Source organism: Mobula hypostoma, chromosome 19 (assembly GCF_963921235.1).
Source record: "Mobula hypostoma chromosome 19, sMobHyp1.1, whole genome shotgun sequence".
Classification (NCBI taxonomy): Eukaryota; Metazoa; Chordata; class Chondrichthyes; order Myliobatiformes; family Myliobatidae; genus Mobula; species Mobula hypostoma.
In genome coordinates this window covers 30175801-30200151 of record NC_086115.1, presented here as the reverse complement: position 1 = coordinate 30200151, position 24351 = coordinate 30175801, and the positions used below count along the sequence as shown (strand labels likewise).

The window sequence follows — 24351 nt, the reverse complement described above, 5'->3', positions numbered from 1 at the left end:
CACTCCGCAGGAGCAAAAGAGTAAATGCTGGACAGCACTCTAACCCACATCATGAACCAAGGTCAGTTTTAGATGTGGCCTCCATAAGTTCTGCAGTAGTGTCACAGATACTGGCTAGTCTAAGTTCAGTTCTATTTAGAGAAGCAGTTAAAGAGGTTGCAGTGAGTGTGTAATCAAGGACACTTACTGGTATGCAAGGGAGAATGTAACCAGATGACCGTTGAATATCCATTTTTTTATTGTTAAAGTGCATTTATATATTCACCTTGGTAATGCTACATAGTTGCCTGTGCCTTTAAGAGAAAACGGTGATGTCATTTTGCATGGGTGGAGTAGCACGAAGAGCTGCCACATTCTAGAAAGGACGACGTTCGAATGCTTTTCCCAGGTTTTGTGAGGAAAGGTGAATAATATTTGATAATATCCATGTAAATTCATTTATACTTGTTTGTAAATCTAGAATATCAGTAATTTGACATGTTTTACACATGGATGCTTTAGATTTTCTTGAGTAAATTGATCAGCGCTGGATAGCGTGATTGCGAAGTTCCTTAATTGGCCTACTAAGTTAGTTTTTTTCAGCAATTCAACTATAAGGCAATATATTGTAAAAGTTTATTTGTCTTTCTTTATTGTTTCATGATCGAATTTGAGTATAACAGAGTAATGTGAATGTGTTAATCTCTGTTCATGTAGCGTGAGCAAGGAGAACTCATTGAAGGTCTAGACTACATGTGTTTGGAAGTTAAGCACGTGTGTTCCAAATGTAAGTATATCTCTTAGTTGAGATGAGATGCACTTATTCATATTTTTGATGTTGTATATAAGGTACAGTACAGGGCTGGTAGGATTCTAACATTGTTTGTATTTTTTTTAGATTTGCCACTACCGTATTGGTTCTGTATATTTTGTTTTAGTTATTTTCATACTGCATACGTAGCAAGGATATGGTCTGAAGTTAAACTGAGATTGTAATGACGGGAACTGTTTTAATTTGATTTGTCGTTTTTATTTTGATACCCTCTTTCTGCAATAAATCATCTAAAACAGATAAAGGAATTTAAGACCCGAAAAGATATTTGTTGTCCTGCATGTGTATTTTCCCCAGGCCACAAAAATAATGAGGTGGTATGTTCCTTCTGCTGCTCATGGTGGCTTTGCATACACTCCCAACAAATGTACAGTGCCATCCCCTATGTTCCTTCATTACTCATGGGCCAGGGATTCTTATCAAAATGTGGGGATGTTGCATTTTACAAAGAAAATTTGAGAAGATTTTTAGATCATTTTGCATGTCCACTTAACAATCTCATCTTGCAACAGAGCTCAAAAGTGGAATGTATTTTCAGGAGTCCAATATGTGCCTTGGAAACAGTGTGGTCTACTCAATGCAGTCAATACAGAATGTGGCTAGGGACTCAATACAGCAGATACCCCAATACAGGAAGTTATGTTGCAGCTTTATAAAAGTCTAGTTGGGTTACACCTGGAGTACTGCATATTCTTCTAGTTGCCCCATTATATGTCAAGGCTTTGGAGAGGGTGCAGAAGAGATTCACCAGAATGCTGCCTGGATTTGGGGGTATGTGCTATAATGAGAGTTTTGACAAACTTGGGATGTTTTCCTTGAAGCATTGGGGGCTGAGGGGAGATCTGATAGAGGTTTATAAGATTGTGAGAACCATAGAGAGGGTAGACAGACAATATCTTTATCTCAGGGTTGAAACGTCCAATACTAGAGGGCATGCACTTAAGGTGAGAGAGGGTAAGTTCAAAGGAGATGTTTTTACACAGAAATTGGTGGGTGCCTGGACAGATAGTACATTACAGATTTTTAACAGACATTTAGATAAACACATGGATGTGATAAAAATGAAAGGATATGGGCATTGTGTACGTAGGCAGAAAGGATTTGTTTTGACCATTTCATTACTATCTGGTTCGGCACAATATCGTGGGCCAAAGTACTGTGCAGTACTGTTCTATGTTCTATATTGACTTTGGAGAGTATGCTTATTTGTAGAATTTTGCAAAGGCAGACTTGATGCTAGCTCTGCCATGGACAGTTCCAAGCCCAACTGCAAAAGGAGGAGGGCTGGGTATGGAGCTGGCAATGCTATCCCATAAAAAGCCAGAGCTATAGAAATGCCAACAGAAGCTACAAAGGCCTCATCCCTGGGACAGGAAGGATTTTCAAAGATGAGCTACACCCGGGAACAACTTGAAAGACTGGCCCAGGGCAGGGGGATCTGGTGAGCTGCTGTCGGCGACCTATGCCCCTGTAGGGGTGATGGTCTTAAGTAAGTAAGACTTGATGGTACTCACCTAGTGCTTTGAGTCATCCTCTGTACGTAGCCCATGTCTCGGATGAGCATGGGGGTGGCAGTGATCAACAGGTCATGAACATAACAGTGGATTTAACACTGAAGCACTCTTTTCCTCAGATGGCTAAAGGCTACCTTGGTTCACTGGTAACAATACTGAATTCCATCATCAATGGCTGCCTTCACTCAGAAGCAACCACTAGATATGGGTAGTCAACCGTATTTTTCAAGGCCTCATTGTGGGTTTTATTTCCTGAGGGTGGTATTGTATAACAGATTAATGCAGAAACTTCAGTGAACATTCCAGCCACCAGTGATAGAACACAGGCAACATCCCAGTGAAAGGTTGCAGAGAACACCGGTGATAAACAGCAGTGAATACTCCAGTAATATGCCCCAGGGAATACTCTGGTGACAGACTGCAGGAAACCAGAGATGCAACTAAGCTTAACTGTAGGCATTGCAGTGGTCATAAGCCATATAGATCAGTCAATAATTGATTACAAGGAAACTTGCATCCCTAATTATAGGGTGGTGTTACAATGGTGGAATGAGACGAAAAAAATATTTTCTACTTTTATAAAAGCTTTTTCCGAAATGCACTGAACATATATTGATTTCCTGGATTGTTTCTCATAGTGTCCGACATTCAAATCATCTGCTCAGTTTCACAGATCACACTGCACTGGTTCCATTATGACCAGAAATCAGTTACCAATCAAGCTGTCAAGTAGATTTTGTTGTTTTAAACAAAAAAAACAGAAGAAAATGGCTGGATGCTGATGAGACCATCTAGAATCATAGACGGGCCATATTCCATCAGTGCAGAAATAACGTGGTACCTATGGCTTCTCCTACTTATTTACAACTCTTCAGTTGGGCGGGTCCCAGCAGTGGGAAGAGAAACAGAGGTAATGTTTCAGGTTGAAGGCCCTTCATCAAAAGCAGTAAACAAAAGCTTGTTAAACTGCAGGGAAGTGAGGGAGAGGGTACGTCCTGGATACTGTCAAAGTGGGGGTGACCAAGGGTTTAAGCCATGGACAGGATGAATGGTCAGTGGATGAATGTGAACAGTTAGAGTGAGAACGTGGATAAAAGAATGTGCAAGTTGCAATAGGTAGGGCAGAAAGACAAGGCTGGCAGGTCAGAAGGAAATATTTTTTGGGCTTTAGTTAGTCATTTCCATATCAGATTCAGTGTTAAAGTACAAAGGATCCATGGATGGTTTCAAAGGAATGAGGGAATACATGAAAGAAAATACTTATTACATCCATGGAGAATATTAATTTATCATATTGTCAGACAATTCATTTCCATTACGTTCTGAAAGGATAAATGAACTATCAGTCTTAGAGTGCTTTGGAAACCATATACCCAAATGATCTTGCACCTCTTGTTGCTTGCCTTCCGTGGTAAACGTAAAATAAACAAATTCACAATTTAGTAAGGAGCAGAGGAGTTCTATTTGTGTTCTGGTTAAGTATATATGATCCTTTTTGGATAGTATGCCTCAAATTGCTTCTATATTGTACTCTAAAACGTCAAAAACCTCAGTGATAATGAGCTATGATAGTGCCAGAGGGCACCTTCTGCTAGCTCATCTGCGAAAACAGTTTAATTTCTTCCTTCAATTTCTCTTTTTTTCCTTTTCAAGGTGGACGGTGTCCTGTCAGACTCCTTGATCTACATCTGCACTCAAACAGCAGTTCTTTACTGTGCTGATTCCCGATCTGGGCCTCAATGACTGGACATTTTTCGATATCCCAAAGATGCAGCCTGGACGACGTGCGTACCTTCAGGGTTTTGTGGCTCTGTTGTCCTGCGGATGAGTTGATTCCATGCCAATGTCGCCAAGTGAAGCGTCGTAGGAGAAAATGGAGCATCACAAACGGAGGATCAATTCTGTACTCGCTCAGATTGCTTGCTCTCTCTTTCTCCTGATGGTGGGGGAGAGTTTGCTGCCAATTCTCAAGTCAGAGAAACCAGGAAAAAGAATGTGATGTGGCAGATTTAAACACTGGAATCAGTGAGTTGGTTTTGCTTTGTTAGTCTCCCCACTTGTTATGTGGCACGTTTCAGCCGCTTTATTGGGGGGGGGGAGAGAAGAGAGAGAGAGAGAGAGAGAGAGAGACAGAGACAGAGAGAGAGAGAGAGAGAGAGGAGAGGGAGAGAGAGGGGGGGAGAGAGAGAGAGAGAGGGGGAGAGAGAGAGAGAGAGAGAGAGCGAGAGCGAGAGCCTGTGGCATGTCAAATTTGTCATTGGGAATGATTAGTTTTTGATCATGGTCTCTTTTGGGGGCTTTGCTATTGCTTGCTTGGTGGGTGGTGGATACTGATGCTTTTTGCTGAAATAAGTGGGGAAGGGGGAGGATTGATGCTTTGCTGCTGCTTGTTCCTGGGAGGGGGTACTCTTCTGTTTTTCGTGGATGTCTTCGAAGAGCAAAAATTTGAGGTTGTATAATATATACATTATCTGATATTAAATGGAACCATCTGAACCATGTGGAAGTATTTTGAACTTGCACTGCCTCTTTCATGATTTCATGATGTCCCAAAGAGTTCTACAGACTAATTTGCCATGTGAATTCCAATGCAGGAACATCATAACAAATTTATACACTGCAAGCTCTCAAACATGAGTGAGTTAACACCAAGGATGTTTGCTCAATCATAACTATTAACTGGAACACAAGATCTCCTCTGCTTTTCATCAAATTATACATTTGTTTATTTTACATTTACCTCAGAAAGAAAACAAGTGGTGCAAGAGCATTTGAAATATGCTGCAAATTAACTCAGTTCTCCCACACAAAATTTGCCCCTCAAATGCAGTATTGCCTTTATTAAAGTGACTTTGATATGATGAATTAATACACAATCCATAAGCACTTACAAGACAGACTTCAATCCATTATCATTTATGGAAAAATATAAAGGCTTAACAAGGTAGATGTGGAAAAGATAATTCCACTGTGGTGTAATCTAGAATGAGGGGAGCAACACACACAAAATGCTGGTGGAACGCAGCAGGCCAGACAGCATCTATAGGAAGAAGTACAGTCGACGTTTTGGGCTGAGACCCTTCGTCAGGACTAACTGAAAGAAGAGATAGTAAGATAGTAAGTGGGTTAGAATGACGGAGCATGGTTTTAGAAGATCCATTTAAGACAGAAGAGCGAAAATTTCTTTGCTCAGAGGATCATGAATCTTTGGGCCTCCACTGCAGAGAGCATTGAGGTTAAGTCACTGAATACATTCAAGCCTAAAATAGATGGACGTTTGACTCACAGGGGAGTCATGCATTATAAATGAGAAGTAGGAAAGTGGAGCTGCAGCTAAAACTAGATCAGCCATGATCTTATTAAATGCTCTTCCATCCTATAATCATACTAGCTTTATAAACAATTGTGCTTTCCAGAGGGCAATGCCAATTCCACAGATTTCAATCTAACACAATTAACAGCTTTCCAATGTATATCATGCAACGAAGTGCTAAAAATAAATGACGAGAAAGCAAATAAATAATTAATAGCATAATTTAAAATTTAATTATCTCCCAAAATTTAATATTTAATTATGTCCCAAAATATCTACTATGCTACATACAAGCTACAAAATTATGTTTTATGTATATAAAAGAAATACATTTTCTGGTTAATTTTATTAGGCAACACGCATAGTTAGAAAAGTAAAAGGTTATGTTGGTGGCAGATACCTGAAAAGGAATTGAGAAATACTTATTGACTAGACAGCATAAGCAACACTAACCCTTGACAATAAGAGCAAAATTTGTTGATTGTACTTGCATTTAAACAGCAATCAACTCAAGGTAAATGAAATATCTTGGTGCAGACTTCTGAAACTTTTGTCAGGTAGTGACTATATATGGCTGTGTCACAAGTATAAGAACACACATCTCCAAGCGGTTCTTTTGCTATTTTTGCTTTAATTTAAACAAAAATCAGAGAAGTAATGCCACTGTTACTGTTTTAAGAAATTAGCATAACTCTTAAATCATTTTTATTTTGCAATGCATCCAGCACTTACTTAGTTATGTAGCAGTTTAAAAATATAATGCCAAGTGGCCAATATAGAACATAGAACATACAGCATGTTACAGGATCTTCAACCCATCATGCTCTACTGACTCTCCAACCCATTCTAAGATCAATCTAATCCCTCCCCCTACATAGCCATCCATTCTCTTATCATCCATATGCCTCCTTTTCTATTCCCCATTCCCATTTCCATCTCGCACCTATCCCCTTGCCTGCCCATCACCTCCCTCTGGTGCTCCTATCCCCTTTTTCTTTCTTCCATGGTCTTCTGTCCTCTCCTATTAGATTCCCCCTTTTCTAGCCCTGTATCTCTTTCACCAATCCATTTCCCAACTCATTACTTCACCCCTGCCCACTCCCAGTTTCACCTATCACCTTGTGTCTCTCTCTCCTCCCCCCATGTTTTACTCTGACTCATCTTTTTTTTATCTCCATTCCTGCTGAAGGGTCTCAGCCAGAAACATCAGCTGTACTCTTTTCCATAGATGCTGCCTGGCCTGTTGAGTTCCTCCAGCATTTTGTGTGTGTTACTTAGATTTCCAGTATGTGCAGATTTTCTCTTGTCTCCTCTTATTCTCCTTATCTCCAATGAGAAAAGCCCTAGGTCACTTAAGTTTTCTTCATAAGAGGTGCTCCCTAAACCAGGCAGCATGCTTGTAAATCTGCCCTACCCTTTCTAAAGCTTCTACATCCTTCCTATAATGAAGCAGCCACAGCTGAACACAATATTTTAAATGTGATCTAACCAGAGTTTTATAGAGCTGCAACATCACCTTGCAGCTCTTGAATGCTATTGTGGTCATTTGCAGGGTGCAGTAGCTTGCAAGAAGAGGCAACGTCCCTTATCAAAAGCTACCTGGGTAAGTAGGTTTGGAACAGAAGCAGGAGGGCTTCATACCCAAGAGCATAAGGAGGAAGAGGAAGACAAGAATGAATGCATGGACTATCCATGAGGAACACTCTGGGAGCTACATTTAAAAACTGCCCTAAATCCATAGTCACCAATCATCCCCATCTTTCCAACCCACTGCTACTGAACATCAAATCTGCTTGGACACTGTGCAGAACTAAAACAAACATTCTAAGTCAAATTTAACATTAAATTAAGCCATTCTTTACTCTTAAAATTAACTACTCACGTACATTCCCTGAACACCTATGTGGCCTATAACAGCTGCCGGCCATCTTTTGCACTTATCTTCCCACTGCCAGGGCCTCCAGTACAATAACTGAAAGGCATGCCCTCTCATGTGGTGCCATCCATGAATGTTTCCCACATCCTGCCTGGCTGCCAGCATCTAGTCCAGCTGAAATGAATCTTCCCTGTAGAATGAACAGACTAGCCTGAAGCAATGCAGCTCAGATTTAACTGGAGCTGGCCACACACGAAATCAGACTCCTACTGATGCATCCAGCTAATTAACAGCAAAGTTAGCTCTGGAAAGACTCAGAAATCACTCAAATCAGCAGGCAGCATAAGACGACTACCTTGTCTGCATTGCAATCCTCACATAGTTGCTAATTCTGTATTTAAATCCTTGTAGCTCCATGAGTGAGTATTGATTGTAACCTCATTTGCCCAATGAGTTGAGCTGTACCAGATTAGTGAGGGGAAGTGAAACATCTGGGAGTGATGATAATGTTTTCAGTAATGTCTGGTGAGCAACTTCATAGAAACTGAAATTTAGCATTAGAAAACAGTCTAATCACATCATGCTTAATACGTACAACCGTTTGTACAATTCCAGCCAGTTTACAAAATAAATGTTTCACAATGTTCTATCAGTAAGGAACACAAAAGCATTCTGGATTTACATGCACGAAGACAGTGCCCTTTAGTTTCAGAGAAACAGAGTGCTCAGGAAATTGAATCTTGTTGCCACGGGCGGCAGTGGAGGCCAAGTCATTGGGTGTATTTAAGGCAAAGATTGATTAGCATCTGAATAGCCAGGGCATCAAAGGTTATGGTGAGAAGGCGGGGGAGTGGGACTAAATGGGAGAATGGATCAGCTCATGATAAAATGGCGGAGCAGACTCGATGGGCCAAATGGCCGACTTTTGCTCCTTTGTCTTATGGTCTTATGGAAATTTTAGAAGGACCAGCTAAATTAAATGATACTACGTAGAACGAAAGTACATCTGGTGCAGTTGCTTAAATTAAATTTAAATTAAGATTAGGAGTTCACGGCTAAAAACAGATTTAAGAATAATTACAAGAAGCAAATCTTCTGAAAAAGATTAGCACCCAGACTGATCCTGTGACAGAGGCTGTGGAGAAACCTTAAAGCTATTATGAAAGATTTCATTTCCTCATAAACACAAGTTTATTCTGCAGATTCTGGAAATCCAGAGTAACACACACAAAATGCAGGAGGAACTCAGCAGGTTAGGCAACATCTATGGAGAGGAATAAATAGTCAAGGTCAACTGTTCATTCCTCTCCATGGACATTGCCTGACCTGCTGAGTTCCTCTATCATATTGTGTGCATTACTCATTTCTTCATACTGCAACTCAGGTTTGTAACACTTCGCTTTACTTGAGTACATCCCTGACCCACTGACAGCTGAAATGAAGATGGTATTGAGTATATGCATACTGTACAGATCAATCACATTTTCTGACTTATATGCCATTCATTTAGCTTTGTAGTTTGATACTCTAATAACATTATTGATTATTGCTTTGCCAGATTTGGGTATCTTACATGTTGTGTCTAGTTAAGGGTACTAAATCTCTTTCAATTCTGTCCTTAGTAATTTCAACACCTCAAGTAGGGTATATTAGTTTATAACTCAGTTACTGCTGTCCTGTAACGCGGGACAAAGCCTTATAGCAGTCCAATCCTCAAAGCCTGTGAACTAATACTGGACAGAGAACTCCTGCCTGATCATATTTGATCAAACAATACCATTAGCATCAGTGGCAATGAGCTTAGATCCCTCTAACCAAAGCAGTGCTCAGCTGCGTAGCTCTCAGTTTAAACTGCCCTTCAAAGTATTTGCTTATTTTGATCATAAACTGCCAAAAAATCTACTCTCATTTAAATACAAATTACATTGTTACAACAAACCAAGGGATAGACAATGTCACTCCACCAACTCCTTTGAATATTTAAATAATGAAGAAAATTTAAACAAAGAGAATAAAGAGATAAATCACAACTGTTAAGATTAAATATGGCACACTTTTATAATGCATTACATTTACTTTTGTGTAGTTTCCATTTTCTGCTGAGATGAATGTTTCATGTTGCTATAGATAAAACTCATAAGCATTTTAGACCACTTTCCAAGAATACTCTGTATTCAATGGAACACTTGACACAAAACAATTAATTAGAATTTACCTTAATAACCAAATCAAATTTCTGATGAAAATCCCTATTTATTGGTCGGAGGAGATAAAGCTCTGCGGTGATATTATTCAGATGGAAGTACTTAGCATAATCCTCAGGTGTACCTTAAACAAAACAGGACAATCTTGTATGATTATTTTCTTCAAAATGATTGGCACAGCACTACTGTCAATCAAAGGAAATAACTTATCCAACAGAATGGAATGATTCAGCTTAAACTTTGACATGGCAGCTCATTACATACAATTATAAAATCAGTTAATAAATCTTTGCAAGACAAATAACAAGGTATTTTTCAGTTACCAACCAACGAGAATGCTGTAGACAATCCCTGGTCGATCATCAGTTGGTTTAATATTCATGTCCTGATCAACAGCTAAAATCCGGGGTGTCACATTCACTGGGTTTATCCTTGCCTGAAAGAAAACAAATTAGTGTTACTTGAATAAGCCATATTCAATACAAACATTCTGCTTTTTCTTGCATGTATTAGCATGACTGTGTTTTTCCTGACGTCTGAAGAGTAAACCTTTCATCAAAGCATCATTTGCTGCAATTTGTAGAATGCTATTCAAAGGACAATTTGTGACCTTCAACTATAGTCAAAGAGATTTACCAGTCTTTTTATTGGATGGTTTATTGTGATATGAAGCATTTAACCCTACGTACAACATAAAAGTATAGATTAGTCAGCTTGATTCTATGACCGTTACAGCCACGCTGGGGAAAAGTGATCACAAAGGAATACAAGAATATTTAAGATGAAAACTCAGTACACCTGTAAAAGGTAAAAAGAAGAAAATGGATAAACATAAATTAGGATACTAAATTATAAAATTTCACGACATATGTCACTGATCCTCATTCTGAAAATATTGTAAATATTCAATACCGAAATATTAAAGCTACATTTTACATTTCACCTCAGGAGTATATACAGTTACAAAACAAAAAGTACATTAGCTCAGCAACTAACTGAAGAGGTCAAGAATGGTATTAGATTAAGAAAAAAAGTATTTTATTCTGCTGTCAAGGCTAATAATTGGGTGGTTTAGAAACCAATAAAAGATGACCAGATAGAAGGAGACCAGATAAAACCGGCAAAAAGTTGGAGGAACTCAGTGAGTCAGGCAGCATCTGTGAAGACAGAGGCTCAAGGTATAGTGTGGAGGTAGCCAGAATAAAAGTGAGAGGGGAGGGTGAGGCAGGGGTTCTAGGTAATAGGTAGAATTAAGTTAGGAGAGGGTTGGTGGGCAGATGGAGCTACATGGAACAGGAAGATGGTGGATTTGTGAGACCCTGGCAATTGATGATAGGTAGAACAGGAAGAAAAAGACAGGGACAGATGGAGCCAGGTGGGAAGGGAGGATAGTGGTAGAGACAGGGGCTGGAAGGTGATAAGTAGAAACACAAGTGACAGCAGGTGCTGGAAACTGAGAAGCAGGGAAGGTAGTAAGTGGAACCACATAAGGCAAGGATGATGGGATAATGGAACTAGTTGGAGGTGGGGAGTTCAGAGAAGGAGGAGAAAGAAAAAGACAAACAGGGGATGTGGTTTATCTGAAATTTGAAAATTCATAGTTTTAACAGTAGGTTACAGACTATCCGGGCAAAATATGAGGTGTTGTTCTTCCAATTTGCATTTAACCTCACCCTGGTAGTGTAGGAGAGTTGAGGTCTGACAGGATGAAAGAGAGTTGCTCTGGAAATGGTTGCCAAACCTAGACAAGGCCTCTCACCAATGTACAGCTGTCACATTGAGAATATATTAAAAAAAAGTTCAGAGTTTCTGCAAGTATAGGAAAAGTAATTCTAAGTCTTTCGGAAAAAGGCAGGAGGAACTGTAATATGGATAATGAGAAATGGGCTGAGTTAATAAACAAATTTGCAACTATCTTCAAACCAGAAAAGACAAAACATGGATGAAATAGAAGTCAAATGAGAAGCAGGAAAAATAAATAGCAAAGAGAAATTATTGGAGAGATAAGGAAACTAAAAATCACCAGGTCCCCTTGAACCAAGTTAATTTCTATCCTTCTGAGGCTGAGGCTTTATAACACATTGGTCAGATCACACTTGGAATATTGTGAGTTGTTTTGGGCCACAGCTAAGAAATTACATGCTGGCACTGGAGAGGGTCGAGAGGAGGTTCATGAGAATGATCCAGAGAATGAAAGGGTCAACAACTGCATGAGGAGCATTTGATGGCTCTGGGTATTTAGAAGGATGAGGGGGTATCTCACTGAAAACTATTGAATATTGAAAGGCCTAGATAGAGTGGATGTGGAGTGGATTTTCCAATAGTGGGGGGGGGCACAACCTCAGAATAAATGGACACCCTTTTCAAACAGAGGTGAAGAGAAATCTCTTTAGCTAGGGAGTGGTGAATCTGTAGAATTAATTGCCATAGAGAGCTGTGGATGCCAAGTCATTGGTTATATTTAAATCAGAGGTTGATAGGTTCTTGATTAATAGGGGCATCAAAGGTTACATGGACAAGGCCAGGGGAATAGGGTCGAGAGGGATAATAAATCAGCCATGATTGAATGGTGGAGCAGACTCAATGGGCTAAATGGCCTAATTCTGCTCCTATGTCTTGTGGAATTGGTGGCTGCAGAGGTTATGGATTTTCAGAAATGACCAGGTTGTGGAATGGTCCCAGTGGGTTCTAAAGAATTATACCTAACACTGTTAGTTAAAGGGAAAAAACAAAGAAAATAAGAAACTGCAGATGTATGAATATCATCTGAATACACTATTAAGGATATAATAGAAAACCATCTCAAAAATCCTATCAATGTACAGAATGAATATGTTTAATAAAAAAAATCTTGTAAAAAAAACAATAAGGTGGTTTTGAGGAAATAATCATTATAGCTGATGGGTCTTGGTTAGGAAGGAAACCAATGGATGTATTCTATTTTAAATACAATATTGCACTGGATATCTTTAATAACAACTTTTTGTGTGCTAACATAAGGATTCAGAGATAAGATAATATATTGTCAAGGAGAGAGAATTAGTTGATTCTCAGTTACTAATTGGGGTGACATAGGGATCAGCCCTGTTGCTATTTGCATTTTATATCAATGAATTTAAAAGAAGAATATGTGTGTTGCTCCAATGATATGTTTGTTGATGAATGGTGCTGTCGGGGACATTTCAGGAGTACATGCTAAGGGACGGAGTGAAGCTTGCTGTAGCCAATGCAAAGTCTCTGTGAGGAAGCATAGCAACCTAAGGTGCTGCTGCTACCAGACACTGAGGGACAGGGTCCTGTGTGATAGACCTACAGATACTTGAGGGCTATATTGTTCAAAGAGGCCATTTGAGTTGTGTTCATGTTTTGTACACAGTATGTATTAACTTGATGATATCACCATGTGTAGACTTCCAACATTATGAATGAAGAGACTGGATGACACTTTGAATGCAAAGAAAACCATGTTTTGTATTCCTTGAAAATATTCCTTGAATACATTTTGTTTTTGAAATTTAAAGAGGTGTTCTAAAAGCACCCAACACAATTCACCTCATTATCTGGTTTAATAGATTCAGCTACCAGATACTGGGATGCTTTACAGATATTATAAAGAACAATTCAGATGATGGTTGCCCATATACTTGGCTCTACAGTAAGGGTTGAGCTAATGATAGCTCAGATGCAGACTTCGTAGTGGATAAAGTTGCAGAGGACCCAGGTGAGAATTTTCAGAAGGCACCCAAGAACAAAAACTGTATTAGAGACAACATAATTCTAGGGGCACTGCTGGGTTTGAGGGAAATCTTGTCCAAGAGCAATGACACTGTGGATGCCAGCCTGACACAGAGCTTTGTGTAGGGCCTAGAGGCTACCTTTTCCATCCAGGAAGTAACGACTCATTTATACATTCATGGATCCAAACATTATGAATGTATTATCTGGAGGGGAAGATCCACTGTAGTGAGGGAAGCCACTTAGTTCAGTTTAGTAGCACACAAAGTCAAACAGTAGCGACCATGGATTTGGATAACAGTGTTCAATGGGATGTCATCGTGTTCCAGCAATGCATCCTCCTGCAGATGACCTGAAGATACTGACCAAGGGGAGTGTTAGTGTCTCAATGAATCAGGAATCCACTGTCTGTCTCATTTCTCTTGGCTTGACAAGGGAGGCAAAAATAATAATTAGACAATTACACTGTCAAATTTTAAACAACAGGCATCACCTTTTCTTAGTTAAGCATTCTGATTAATGGGAAAACCAAAATTACATTTCTACTTTAAAGGAACTGCAGTGAATATTGATATTATGATGGCGCTAAATGGTGCCTTCCTTTGCTTGCATCTTCGGAAACAGCTTTAATTTTATCTTTGATATCTCTTTTTTACCTTTTCAAGGTTCTTTTGAAGACCCTGACCTGGAGTTACACTCTGCTTTCGGTGCTTTGTGGGAATAGGACCCGCTCTCAGGCCCTCACAACTGGCCGCTTTTTGATTTCCCAAGGAGGCAGCCTGGAAGAATAGCGTTTCTTCAATGTGCCGGATTTTCATGGCTCTGGAGTCAGACTGATTCTAGGTCGGTGCCCCTGACTGAGACATCACGGGAGAACATTGGGAGCAACGGCTTAACTGCCGGGGGTTGTGTGTGCAGAGACCTGAGCCTTTCCGGGCCGACTCTCTGGGTGCAGAGCTCGGAAAAACCAATGCAACAGACTTTTAACATCATAAATCAGTGAGCAGTTTGTTATGTCTCCCCTCTCGCTATGAATCGGGGACACCTTCTTTCCCCTTAATTAAGGAGAGACAGAGCCAGGTGAATGAGTCGTCTTTGGGGTACTGCAAGTCTGTGTCTTTGCGGAATACTTGAGTGCTCGGTGGAGGGCACTGATTCCTTTTTGTTGGTAGGAGAGGGCGGGGGGGGGTCGTTGCCTTGCTGCTGCTTGTGTGAGGGAGGGGGGAGCTGAGGGGAGGGGTTGGGGTTCTAACATTTAACCGTCATTCATTCTTTGGACACTCCTCTGTTTTCATGTATGTTTGCAAAGAAAAATAATTTCAGGAGGTATATTGTATACATTTCTCTGACATTAAATGTCCCTATTGAAACCTCAGTTATTCGAACAGAGATTGCACATTGCTATCATGCATGAAAAATATCCGCCTTTATTCTCTAAGCACATTAGAGAAATTTAGGGGAACGTTGTCTCAGCCCATGAGAGGCCTGTATCAGGCATTTTCATGCCTTACAAGGCGCAGATTGGAAGTCTGTGTGGGGTGCCACTCCTCGCACAGAGCAATATAAATCTGATGTATTTCATTCAAGTCTGGTGACCCAGGACTGTACCAGAAAACCAGGTATGATTTGTGGAGGGCTACTTCAAGGGCAAAGACACAATTTCGAATGACGCTGGAGGTGACATCGGATGTATGGCAACTGTGGCAGGGTTTGCAAGGCATTACTTCCTATAAAGTGAAACTCAATAGCATGAATGACGGTGATACTTCACTACCATTTGAACTCAACACCTTTTATGTCGCTTTGAAAGGGAGAATATAACTACAGTTGTGAAGACCCCTGCTGCACCTGATGACCCTGTGATCTCTGACTCAGAGACCAATATTAAGCTGTCTTTAAAAAGAGTGAATCTTTGCAAAGCAGAAGGTCCCAATGGAGTACCTGGCAAGGCTCTGAAAACCTGTGCCAACCAACTGGTGGGAGTATTCAAGAACATTTTCAATCTCTCACCACTGCTATGGGTAGAAGTTCCTACTTGCTTCAAAAAGGCAACAATTATACCAGTACCTAAGAAGAATGTGAACTGCCTTAATGACTAGTGCCCGGTAGCACTCACATCCACAGTGATGAAATGTTTTGAGAGGTTGGTCATGACTAGACTGAACTTCTGCCTCAGCAAGGACCTGAACCCATTGCAATTTGCCTATTGCCACAATAGGTCAATGCAGATGCAATCTCAATGGCTCGTCACATGGCTTTAGACCACCTGAACAACACAAACACCTACAGTATGTCAGTCTGCTGTTCATCAACTATAGCTCAACATTTAATACCATCATTCCCTCAATCCTGATTGTGAAGTTGCAGAACCTGAGCCTCTGTACCTCCCTATGCAATTGGATCCTCGACTTCCTAACCGGAAGACCACAATCTATGCGGATTGGTGATAACATCTCCTCCTTGCTGACGATCAACACTGATGCACCTCAGGAGTGTGTGCTTAGCCCACTGCTCTACTTCCCTATACCCATTACTGTGTGTTTAAGCGTAGCTCAAATACCATCGATAAATTTACTGATGATACAACCATTGTGTCGCAGCAACAACCTGGCACTCAGCGTCAGTAAGATGAAAGAGCTGATGGTGGACTTCAGGAAGTGTAAGTTAAAGGAACACATACCAATTCTCATAGAGGGATCAGAAGTGGAGAGAGTGAGCATTTTCAAGTTCCTGCGTGTCAAAATCTCCGAGGACCTAACCTGGTCCCAACATATCAAAACAGTTATAAAGAAGGCAAGACAGGACCATAGTTCATTAGGCGTTTGAAGAGATTTGGTATGTCAACAAATTCACTCAAAAACTTCTATAGATGTACCTTGGAGAGCATGCTGACAGGCTGCATCACTGCTGTCTGGTATGGCGGGGCGGGGGGGGGTGGGATGTGGGGACTACTGCATAGGACCGAAAGAAGAGGGTTGTAAATTTAGTCAGCTCCTTCTTGGGTACTAGTCCACAAAGTACCCAGGATATCTTCAAGGAGTGATGTCTCAGAAAGGCAGTGTCCATTATTAAGGACTTCCAGCACCCAGGACATGCCCTTTTCTCACTGTTACCATCAAGTAGGAGGTACAGAAGCTTGAAGGCACACACTCAGCAATTCAGGAACAGCTTCTTCCCCTCTGCCATCCGATTCCTAAATGGATATTGAACCCTTGAACACTACCTCACTTTTTAAATATATATTATTTTTGGTTTTTTGCACATTTTTTAATCTGTTCAATATACGTATAGTATAATTGATTTACTAATTTATTTATGATTTTTTCTTCTATGTTATGTATTGCATTGAACTGCTGCTGCTAAGTTAACAAATTTCACAACACATGCCAGTGATAATAAATTTGATTCTGATTTTAATTCTGAAATCATCAAAAAACAGACCTAAAGACTACTACACAATTTACGTATATTTCAATATGGCCCTACTGTTGTGACCCATTTTCTAGCACCCATGAACCGGCTCACGAAACAGCGTGCGCAGGCAGAGGGCCGGCCCCAAAAAGGGCGCCAGGCCATCTTCACCAGCAGGGGGAAAATCCCATGCGCAGAAAGGGTCTGGGAATATGCATTCCCCACAGCAGTACCGCCCCAGGGAGGGCAGGAACGGGAAGGCTTTAAAGCAGGCCGCGAAATTTGAATAAATCTCTTTATCGCAACTCCAACTCACCGACTACGTGTTGGTTATTCTAGCGCTGTGTGTAGCATACCCCTCCCTACATTGGGTGACCCCGACGGCCCAAACGATATTTGGGCCAGAGATGACCGACACCGCATCTGTTCACGCAGTTTTGTTACAACTGCCAAGCTTTTGGCCACTGAGATGCCGTCTGTGGTTTGAACAGGCAGAAGCACAATTCCACATTCGGCAGATAACCTCAGAGTCCACTCGCTACTACTACGTGCTGAGCTCTCGCGACCAAGAGACTGCTGCACAAGTTGAGGAGTTTATGCAGTCACCCCCGGAGAACGGCAAATACACAGCATTCAAAGCCCTGCTCATAAGGACTTTTAGACTCTCATGGCGTGAACGAGCACGCCGCTTAATGCACCTGGATGGTTTGGGAGACAGGCCGCCGTCGGCATTAATGAACGAGATGCTGGCCCTGGCTGAAGGACACAAACCCTGCCTCATGTTTGAGCAGGCATTCCTAGAGCAACTGCCCGAGGACATACACCTGCTGCTGTCCGACGCAGATTTCAGCAACCCCCGGGAGGTGGCGGCCCGAGCAGATGTGTTGTGGAATGCCAAGAAGGAGATAGGGGTATCCGTCGCACAGATCACCAAGCCGCGTGCCCAACAACAGACCAGACCGGGCCCGGCAGCAGAGCCCAACGAACAATGGTGCTTCTACCACCAGCGGTGGGGCACAGAGGCCCACCGCTGTAGAGCACCCTGCAAATTCCCGGGAAACGCCAAGGCCCAGCCGCCGCCGATCGCTATGGTAGCTGGCCATCAGGACAGCCTCCTGTACGTCTGGGACAAGTAGTCGGGACGCCGATTTTTGGTCGACACCGGAGCAGAGATCAGCGTTTTACCTCCAACGAGTTACGACGCCTGCAACAGAGAACCCAGACCCACCCTGAGGGCCGCAAATGGCAGCACAATACCAGCTGACGGCACCCGCACGATGCGGCTACAGTTCAGCTCCAGCCGGTTCACGTGGGACTTCACACTGGCCGCCGTGGCCCAACAACTCCTGGGGGCGGATTTTCTGCCAGCCCACAGCCTGCTGGTCGACCTGCAAGGGAAGCGACTAGTCCACGCCAAGACTTTTCAAACGCTCTCCCTGGGTGAAGCAAAGTTGCCAGCCCCACACCTGGACTCCATCACGCTGTCCAACGATGAATTCACCAGGGTCCAGGCAGATTTCCCATCAGTACTGACACCGCAATTCACGGCAGCCATGCCCAGACACGGAGTACAGCACCACATCCCGACCCAGGGACCACCCCTCCACGCCCGTGCTCGAAGGCTTCCCCCGGACAAGCTCCGACTGGCGAAGGAGGAGTTCAAGAAGATGGAGGAATTGGGGATCATACGACGGTCCGACAGCCCATGGGCCTCCCCGCTGCACATGGTGCCCAAGGCAACGGGGGGGGGGGGGCTGGAGACCATGCGGTGACTACCGCAGACTGAACGAGGCTACAACGCCAGACGGCTACCCTGTGCCGCACATTCAAGACTTTGCAGCAAACCTGCATGGCGCAAGGATCTTTTCCAAGGTAGACCTCATCCGGGGATACCATCAAATCCCGGTACATCCAGACGACATCCCCAAAACAGCACTCATCACCCCGTTTGGACTTTTCGAATTTCTCCGAATGCCGTTTGGTCTAAAGAATGCCGCACAGACGTTCCAGCGGCTAATGGACGCGGTGGGACGCGACCTGGACTTTGCATTCATCTATTTGGACGACATCCTCATAGCCAGCAGTAGTCGTCAAGAGCATCTGTCCCACCTCCGCCAGCTCTACTCCCGCCTGAGTGAATTCGGCCTTACAATCAACTCGGCCAAATGCCAGTTCAGACTCGACACCATCGACTTCCTGGGCCACAGGATTACTAAAGACGGGGCAACCCCTCTGCCCGCCAAGGAAGACGCGGTCCGCCACTTTCCCCGACCCAACACAATCAAAGGCCTGCAGGAATTTGTGGGTATGGTGAATTTCTACCACCGTTTCCTCCCCTCAGCAGCCCGAACCATGCGCCCCCTGTTCACTCTGATGTCGGGTAAGGGCAAGGACGTTACCTGGGACGAAGAAGCCGCAGCCGCTTTCGTTAAAACCAAAAAAGCCTTGGCAAACGCCGCGATGCTAGTGCACCCCAGAACAGACTTTCCTACTGCCCTCACGGTGGACGCATCCAACACAGCAGTCGGTGGAGTGCTGGAACAACTCATCGAAGGTCGCTGGCAACCCCTGGCGTTCTTCAGCAAACACCTACGACCACCCGAACTCAAATACAGTGCTTTCGACCGGGAGTCATTGGCACTATACCTGGCAATCCGGCATTTCAGGTACTTCTTAGAAGGTAGGCCCTTCACCGTGTTTACAGACCACAAACCGCTTACCTTTGCATTCACGAAGGAGTCCGACCCCTGGACGTCCCGCTAGCAGCGACATCTGTCCTACATCTCCCAGTACACGACGGACATCCGGTATGTCTCTGGAAAGGACAACGTTGTGGCGGACGCACTATCCAGACCTACCATACAGGCCCTGTCCCAGGGGGTGGACTATACAGCGCTGGCAGAGGCACAGCAGGCAGACGCTGAGATCCCCAGTTACAGGACTGCAGTCTCCGGTTTCCAGCTCCAAGACCTCCCCGTAGGCCCAGATGAGAGGACCCTACTATGTGACGTAGCTACTGGCCAACCCCGCCCTGTTGTCCCAGCAGCCTGGTGCCGGCGGGTTTTCGAATCTATTCACAACTTAGCGCACCCCTCCATCAGGACAACCGTCCAGCTGGTCGCCAGCAGGTTCGTGTGGCATGGGCTGCGTAAACGTGTTAGTGAATGGGCCAAAACGTGCATGCAGTGCCAAACGGCCAAGGTGCAACGGTACACCAAGGCTCCGACGCAGCAGTTCGAACCCACCCGCCGGAGATTCGACCACATCCTTGTGGATATCGTGGGGCCCCTGCCAGTGTCACGAGGAGCGCAGTACCTCCTAACTATGATAGACCGGTTCACCAGATGGCCAGAGGCAGTCCCGCTCACTGACACCACCTCCGAATCCTGTGCCCGAGCACTGATCGCAACCTGGGTAGCCCGCTTCGGGGTACCAGCCCACATTACCTCCAATAGGGGTGCCCAGTTCACCTCCAGCCTGTGGTCAGCTATGGCCAGCCTTTTAGGATCGCAGCTACACCACACAACTGCCTACCACGCACAGTCGAATGGACTAGTGGAGCATTTCCACCGTCACCTGAAGTCGGCTCTCATGGCCCGCCTGGAAGGGCCTAACTGGGTGGACGAGCTTCCCTGGGTCCTGCTCGGAATCCGCATGGCGCCCAAGGAAGATCTGCACACCTCGTCGGCCGAGTTGGTGTACAGCGCACCCCTCGTCGTCCCAGGAGAGTTCATACCAGCCCCAAAGGGGCAAGAGGAAGAACCCACAGCAGTCCTGGACAGACTACGGGAAACGCTCGGTAACCTGGCCCCCATACCCACTTCACAGCACGGACATAGCCCGACCTGCGTACCCAAAGACCTGCAGAACTGTAAGTTTCGTTTTGTACGACGGGGTGGACACCGGGCACCGCTACAGCGGCCCTACGAGGGGCTGTTTAAGGTGACCAGGAACAACGGGTCTACATTCGTGCTGGACATTGGGGGGAGAGAGAGAAGGTTTTCACGGTGGACCGACTCAAACCGGCCCATGTGGACTTGGCGCAGCCGGTCCAGGCTCAGGCACCACGGTGCAGGGGCAGACCCCCCAAACAGAGGCCGATCCAGACTGTGGACACTGGGGGAGGTATCGCTGGTTCTGGGGGGGGGGTTATGTGGCGACCCATTTTCTAGCACCCACGAACCGGCTCACGAAACAGCGCGCACAGGCAGAGGGCCGGCACCAAAAAGGGCGCCAGGCCATCTTCACCAGCAGGGGGAAAATCCCGCGCACGGAAAGGGTCTGGGAATATGCATTCCCCACAGCAGTCCCGCTCCAAGGAGGGCGGGAACGGGAAGGCTTTAAAGCAGGCCGCGAAGTTTGAATAAATCTCTTTATCGCAACTCCAGCTCACCGACTCCGTGTGGTTATTCTGGCACTGTGTGTAGCACACCGTTACACTACATTAGTTGATTTTTTTCACCTCTTTTCTTCTGCAGATGAATTCATACTTCCATTTATTCTATTATATTCTTCCATAACATGCCACACATCATCCCTAGAGCCTTTCTGTTACAATCTTTCCTCTGTCATCAATGCTCCATAAATGCTTTCCTTGGAAGTATGACACGAAGAGTAATTGCCAAAGAAATGGTGTCTTACTATCACATCGTTCAGGGTTTAATATCAAATCTTCTTGCTAAAAATGATCAATCAAACCATTGTACTCTGATTTGCAACTTGAGTGGTTCATATTGTAAGTAGTTTTAATAGTAATTGAATTTCACTTGAATTCCTTACCATGATTCACTTTTTTAACTTTTGAGGTTGGTCATGTTTAATATCTTTCTGCTCAAAGATTAGGATTTTTTTGGCTAGATAATGAAAGGCACTCTTCATCTCAATAAAAAACTGAATATCAATCCCATTAATGCAGAGTTATGAGCTTTTTATATTAAAGTTATGACTCGCTTGGCAAAAGATACCTGCAGCATGCAAACTTACAGCTTAGTTGAAGATGACAGACGTTTACACTGTTTATAAGAGATGAAACTGCGACTCAGTTATGCCTATTTTTATATATTAACATGGAAATCATGAGATTTTGACTACTCAATGCAAATACATCCAGATTTCATTCTAAATACAATGGATTCAATTGATTGGGACACATAGGCACATAGGGCCAAAATTTCATGGAAATAGTTAAAAATATAAAAAGGCAAACTACTGTCTATGTAACAATTTATATACTTAAATGCAGAACGAATTAGAACACGACCAATACCTTCACAGTACTATGAAACTGTGTATTAGTTCCTAATAGTTATCAACGGAGGAATTCATCTTCCGTGTACTTTCGACTGATTTTGAAATGAACAAAATCAACATAGATATCTGTTGTAGATAATGGACTAAATTAATACAAAGCTTTAGACGAATGCATCCTCCAAATCTTCATTTCTAGTGTAACATTCAAGATAACTGTCGCTATCTTCGTAATTCCTAACTTGTTGAGGTAGTGAAATCATTTCATTGTCACTCCTGGCCATTTCTGGCATCTCTGAATGTATGAATCTGCAGAGAACAAAACTGTTCCAAATTGTCTATTGCTTATTTCTCGCCAACTATCTGTAACAATAATCACTGCTTTTCGAACACAAACAGATGCAACTGACGTTATTTAAAAACTGAACGCTCTAAGAATGAGGTAGTATCTAACGGCCATGCAAATGCACATGACTGACATGAGTTAGAAACTGTTTGGCAATAGTCACCTGCCCAATTAAGCGGCATAATTTTCCAAATAAAGAAAGGAATTCCCAGCTACTTTCACGACATATTTTTTGTTTTGTTAAGAGCTGTCCCAAATAAACGACTGCCCTGATTAACTGACGGCCCAATTAATCTGAACCCACCGTATAAGAAATAGAAAGTGTTGAAAACACTCAACAGATCAGATAGCATCTATAAAAAGAAGGAACAGGGTTAATAATTCAGCTTAAAAAAGCCTTGGACTCAATTGTTCACTGTTTCTGTTTCCTCATTTACTATATGACCTGCTGAATATTTCCAGTATCTGCTTTTTGTTTTGGATTTATATGTTTGGGTTTATAGTTCTCAGGTGAAAATAATGAAAATAATAAATTGATAAAAATCTAAGTACAAAAAAAAATCTACAGATTTTGTTAATCCAGAGTAACATACACAAAATGCTGGAGGCACCCAGCAGTTCTGGCCCAAAATGACACCTCTTTACTCCGTTTCATAGATGCCGTTTAACCTGCTGAGTTCATCCAGCATCTTGTGTGTGTAATGATCTGGTTAAGACTCTTACTGCTATGTTGTAGGTATTTCATTATCAGTAGTTTTCTTTAAAAGCAGTGTGCCATACTGGAAAGCATGTTTTGGCTTCTGCTAAGATAAGGACACATGTTGTCCAACCCAGGAAAGTGAGTAAGCCAATCAGGATTGTGTGGAAGTGTTTCCTGAAGGACAGTAATCTGGTTTGGGGGTCTTTTTGACTGGAATTGTGAGAAGACAAGAGGGAAGGTGGCTGAGGACGTCGTCCCTGTTGCACAAGGTGCTTTGGGCAGATGAATGGTTCCAAGGAGCAAGAGCCAATACTCCCATGGGAAAGCCCATTTTTTTAAAATGGATTTCCAGCACCATTTGGAATGTGGTGTGTGCTTTCATGCAGACCATGGGTCCAGCGAGTAAGTAAAAAGGGCAACTTCAAAATGAGCTCTAACTGTATGTGCACATTTAAACTGGGTTAACTGTAATGGACTGTTTTATTTCTTTTTCCTACTAACTGTTCGATAAAGCTAAAATTAGTAAATATACTCTCTTTATAATTTCATGTGGTGTACATTTTGATATTTCTTGCCGATTGTCAATTGTGCATGGGCAGTATTTATGGAGCATTTGCTCATATCGAGGTTTCTTTAATCGGACCATCATGACATCCCTGTTTGGTTGAACTCCAAATCATACTGGTCCTAGATGCCTACTCTTCATGCAAGATGGCCTTCTCCTCGCTGAGTCCCTCGAGACGAGCCAAGTGTCCATATGAGCCAGCTGAGGGGGCTACATGTGTGTTAATGTAGATCTAGCAGTCTTTGCTCATTCAGAGTACCAGACCTGACATGATGAGGCTAGATAATCAGTATTTGTTTAGTTAATAGTAGTAACCATAATGAAAAAATGAAAAGTAATTAAAAGTCATTTACTTCATGAGTATGAAAATCTACCAAGCAAATATCATTGTAAAATTAGCCAAAAGACTCAAATCTGATTTCAAACATAGGACAGCCATATTATTGTGTAACCTTCCAAAATTCAAGGGAAGATGCATAGTTAGACCTGAAAGGATACCTTAGAGGTGGGTATGGGGTGCAGGATGTTATTTGACACAGTACCTAATAATGAGGCCTTGATACACTCTGCAATGTTGGGCATTTCATATCATCTCACTAATCTGACATTCTGTTCCAGGCTTCACCACT

The 24351-nt window shown here is 42.9% G+C and overlaps 1 protein-coding gene across 1 annotated transcript in view; it reads right to left on the bottom strand.

The window, feature by feature from the left end:
* Positions 1–24351, bottom strand: part of pcdh15b (protocadherin-related 15b) — a 785155-nt gene that overhangs the window by 509376 nt on the left and 251428 nt on the right. The window contains exons 8-9 of the mRNA XM_063072091.1: positions 10046–10154; positions 9730–9842 (exon numbers count right to left, since the gene is read on the bottom strand). Of these exons, the coding sequence (XP_062928161.1) occupies positions 9730–9842; positions 10046–10154 (222 nt within the window). The remainder of the gene's footprint in view (positions 1–9729; positions 9843–10045; positions 10155–24351) is intronic.